This window comes from Olea europaea, unplaced genomic scaffold (assembly GCF_002742605.1).
Source record: "Olea europaea var. sylvestris unplaced genomic scaffold, O_europaea_v1 scaffold3298, whole genome shotgun sequence".
In the NCBI taxonomy this organism is placed as follows: domain Eukaryota; kingdom Viridiplantae; phylum Streptophyta; class Magnoliopsida; order Lamiales; family Oleaceae; genus Olea; species Olea europaea.
Window position 1 is genome coordinate 6,196 of NW_019251910.1, and position 4,635 is coordinate 10,830.

General features: G+C 37.7%; 1 protein-coding gene across 1 annotated transcript; it reads left to right on the forward strand.

Moving 5' to 3' along the window:
- Nucleotides 1-521: 521 nt before the first annotated feature.
- LOC111385817 lies at nt 522-2,442 on the forward strand (the record flags this gene model as incomplete). Its single annotated transcript, XM_023010239.1, has 3 exons — nt 522-1,756; nt 1,826-2,040; nt 2,237-2,442. Coding segments are annotated over 3 exons (1,656 nt in total), but the record flags the coding sequence as incomplete, so codon positions are not given.
- Between the last annotated feature and the right edge of the window lie 2,193 nt (nt 2,443-4,635).

The following is a 4,635-nucleotide window of genomic DNA, read 5'->3' on the forward strand; positions in this document are numbered from 1 at the left end:
GTTATGTGCAAAATATTTTATTGTGTGAATATGTGGTTGATAATGAGTGTGAATTAAAGAGTTTTGGAATAATGAATGTCAAACAGGGGCTAAATTAAAAGTTGAATGATAGGTTTTACATTTGGACAATGGTTTCTTCTCATTCTTGAATATTTCCCAGTGCTTCTTTTGAGAAATAGAGAGCTTGGCCCTGTGGAGATTAGGAGAGTGAGGGAGATTTGATCCTCAGACCTAATATTACCAAGTCTGCTTCCTGGATTATGCTCAGAGAAAAAGTTCAGCACTCTTGATAAAGCCCTCAAGAGCATTAAACTCAGATGAGTTTGGAATGCTTGAGGACAAGTTTTTGGAATTATCCACAATTTATTAGAGATTGCTAATATGTTAGATTTATCTCGTGCTTCGCCATGATGCTGTAAACATTCCCTAGTTTTTCTGGATACTAATTTAAACCTCTCTTATTATATAAAATTTAGCTCTACAACTGTACTCTCGGAAGTCATAATAATTCTCTATAATCTTTACTTGATTCCAGGTTCTTTATTACAAGCTCTGTTCTTGATTTGACAATAGTGGGACTTGATACTGTGGATGGAGACTCGATGCCAGTGCAGCAACATCACTACTTGAAAACATGTTCAAAACCAAATTTAGAGCTAGGAAGTGCAGTTTATCTTTTGGGATATGCAGCAAAGCAGGAGCTGACAGTCGGTGAAGGAAAGTTAGTAATAGCCTCTGATAATCTGATAAAGTTGTCTACTGATGGAGTAACGTGGAGCCCAGGTTCTGCTGGTTTTGATGTTCATGGAAATCTTGCATTTATGGTTTGTGATCCTATGAAACTTGCGACATTGCCAAACACCAAATCCTCAACTTCATCGTCGTCGACATCATCATGGAAGAAGGATTCTCCTATGCAATTTGGTATTCCTATCCCCATCATCTGTGATTGGTTAAAACAGCATTGGGAGGGGAATCTCGATGAACTCAACAAACCCAAGTTACCATTAATTCGCTTGATGTCTTCTGGTCAGAAAAGTGAGCATTCTTGTGCATCCTTCACAATGCGGCGCATTTTTAAGCCCACAGAAGGTGAGAATGAGGGAACTCCATCATCATCAAATGTTATGTCCAAACATGGAGAGCAGCCTGGACCAAGCTATACTGCTGTTACGAATACTTTGGAGGATGAGATTTTGACTGCTGTTCCACGTGCAGGGACTCATGTACAGGAGGTTCCTACTCCAGAAATCTACGAGTCCCCAATGTTGACTTCTTTCCCAGTTGGGAAGAGGGAAAGTAACCAAATTCAGCTTTTAGATATCAATTTTCCACCAAGAATTGCTAAAGCTACAGTTTCAGCACCTCCAGTGAGAAAAATGCCCTCCAAGTATGATGAAAATTTTGTTGAGGAGACCTCGCTGCCGCAGCCACTGGAAGAAGAACAACATGGTGACAGAGGCCTATCTGACGTCATGCTAGATGCTGAGTCAACAGGATCTGTTAATGGGGCCCAGAGTAATGTCCAATTATGTTCATCCCCCGTCGAGTTCTCAGAGTTCCAGCATGAATACAGTAGTGAAGGAGAAACTACCATGTATTCCGCCGAAACTGCTGAAAGTAGGCTTCAAGATTTTAAGAAGTTAGCTGGTGGTGAAGTGGTGCTGAGGAATAATATTGCCTGCAGAGTTGAAAGACTAGGTAATGTGACCCTAAAATTTGAAAATGGATACATGTATACCCTAGAGAGAGTGAGGTATGTTCCTGAACTTAAAAGAAATCTGATCTCTATGGGAGAATAAGATGACCTAGGGCTGTGTGGTAGGATTAGGGATGGATTGATGAATGTGATCAATGGATCTCTTGTCATCTTTAAGGGTGTCAAGAAAAATGGAATCTATGTAGCTAGAGCTGAAATAATACTTGAAAATAATACAACTATCTCTAATATTGAATCTGATTCCACCTTAAAATGGTATAAGAGGCTTCCACATGTTGGTGAAAAAGGCCTCACAATCCTACATAAAAAGGGGGTATTTGGTAAGGACCAAATATCAAAAATACCTTTCTGTGAAAGCTGCACTTTTGGCAAACATCACAGATTCCATTTTAATTCTGAAAAACATAAAACTACTTCTCTATTGGAATATGTCCACTCTAATTTGTGGGGTCCAACCTCCACAACTACTCCAGGGGGAAATAAGTATTTCCTCTCAATAATTGATGACTTTTCAAGAAAAGTGTGGGGTGTTTCTACTAAAGCACAAATCTGAAACCTTTGAAAAGTTTAAAAGCTGGAAAGTCCTTATTGAAAATCAAATGTCTACAAAGATTAAAATTTTGAGAACTGATAATGGACTTGAATTTTACAACTCAGAATTTGATAAACTTTGTGAATCAAATGGAATCCTAAGACACAAAATGGGGTGGCTGAGAGAATGAATAGGACCTTGTTGGATAAGGTTAGGTGTATGATGGTGGGATCAAGAGTTCCTAAGGTGTTGTGGGGGGAGGCTGTAATGACAGGTACATATATAGTGAATAGAACCCCTTCTAGTGCTTTGAAAGGTAAGACATCTGAAGAGAAGTGGTCTGGAAAAATACCAGACTATTCCCACCTTAGAATATTCGGGTGTACAGCTTATTGTCACCAGAATTTGGGAAAACTGGAGCCAAGGGCTCAGAAATGTGTTCTTAGGTTATCCTGAAGGAATTAAGGGCTATTGGTTATGGGCTAGAGGTCAAGGGGGGTATAAAATGATAACAAGTAGAGATGTTACCTTCAATGAGGAAGAGCTGCCCTGTTTAGAAAAACAAAAGTCTACAGACCCTGAAAACCCAAGTGTGACAAGGTTTCACGTGGAGTTGGGATCTCAAACTGATTCTGTTCCTAATAATGTGAGAGGAAATGAACCTCCACTACCTCAGACTCAAACTGAATTAGAAAATTCAGGTGTGGAGGAACATGAACAAACTGAAATGGATGATCCCAGTCAACAAAGTGATCTTAGTGACTATCAATTGACTAGGGATAGGCCTAGAAGGAACATAAGAGAACCTACAAGATATGAAGACTATCTATCATATTCTGTCATGTCTTATAATGACCTAACCTATAAGGAACCCAAGACCTATAGTGAAGCCATGAGTTGTAACCAGTCTGGCAAGTGGGAAGTTGCCATAAAAGAAGAGATGAGTTCTCTAATGAAGAATAAAACTTGGGATCTTGTGCCTAGACCCAAAAATAAATCCATAGTTGACTGTAAATGGATTTACAAGGTGAAAGAAGGCAGTTCAGATAATGAGCCTGTGAGATTTAAAGCAAGATTAGTTGCTAAAGGGTTTACACAAAAATAGGGTGTAGATTACAATGAGATATTTTCACCCGTTGTAAAATACACAACTATAAGAGTCCTACTAGCATTAGTTGCACATCACAATTGGGAATTAGAACAAATGGATGTAAAAACAGCCTTCTTACATGGTGATTTAGATGAGACAATTTATATGTCACAACCTGAAGGTTTTGTGAATAAATCTAAATCTGACTTTGTGTGCTTGCTTAAGAAATCCTTATATGGTTTAAAACAGTCCCCTAGACAATGTATAAAAAGTTTGATACTTTTGTCATGACTTTTGGTTTTGTAAGAAGCTCTTATAATCATTGCCTTTACTTTAAGAAAGATTCTGATTCTTCAATATCTATTTTTCTGTTACTTTATGTTGATGATATGCTGCTGATTGGGCCTGATTTAAAACAGATAAATGATATTAAAGATACTTTTGGTGCTGAATTTGAAATGAAAAATCTGGGGCATGCTAAAATGATATTGGGAATGGATATACTTAGAAAAAGAGCACAATACATTTTGATTTTGAAACAATCAGCTTACATAGAAAAAGTTTTATCCAAGTTTTCAATGCATGAATCAAAATCTGTGTCTTTGCCTTTAGCTAGTCATTTCAAATTAAGTAAAGAGCAATGCCCAATTGATGAATCTGATATAAAGTACATGGAAAAGGTTCCATATGCTAATGCTGTAGGGTCTATAATGTATACCATGGTCTGTACCAGACCTGATGTAGCTCATGCAATCAGCACTTTAAGTAGATTTATGGCTAATCCTGGTCCCGAACATTGGGAAGCACTTAAATGGTTACTTAGGTACTTAAAAGGCACTTCTAGCATATGATTAGTATATAAAAGAGGTAATGAAGGAATAACACTTAAAAGGCTTTGTGGATGTTGATTTTGCTGGTGATAAGGACTATAGAAAGTCCACTTCTGCCTATATGTTCACTCTTTGTGGTACCTGTGTGAGTTGGAAGTCCCAATTACAGCCTATAGTTGCTTTATCAACCACAGAGACCGAGTCTTTAGCTGCCACAGAAGCTGTGAAGGAAGCTTTGTGCCTTAAGGGACTATTATCTGAAATTAGGATGTTAAATGAACCTGTACTTGTTTATTCAGATAGCCAAAGTGCAATATACTTGTGTAAGAATCTTGTTTTTCATGAAAGAACTAAACACATAGATGTAAAATTACATTTTATTAGAGATATTGTCTCAAATGAATTTGTTCTTCTTGAAAAAATTCCTACACAGTACAATCCATCAGACATGGGGACAAAGGTA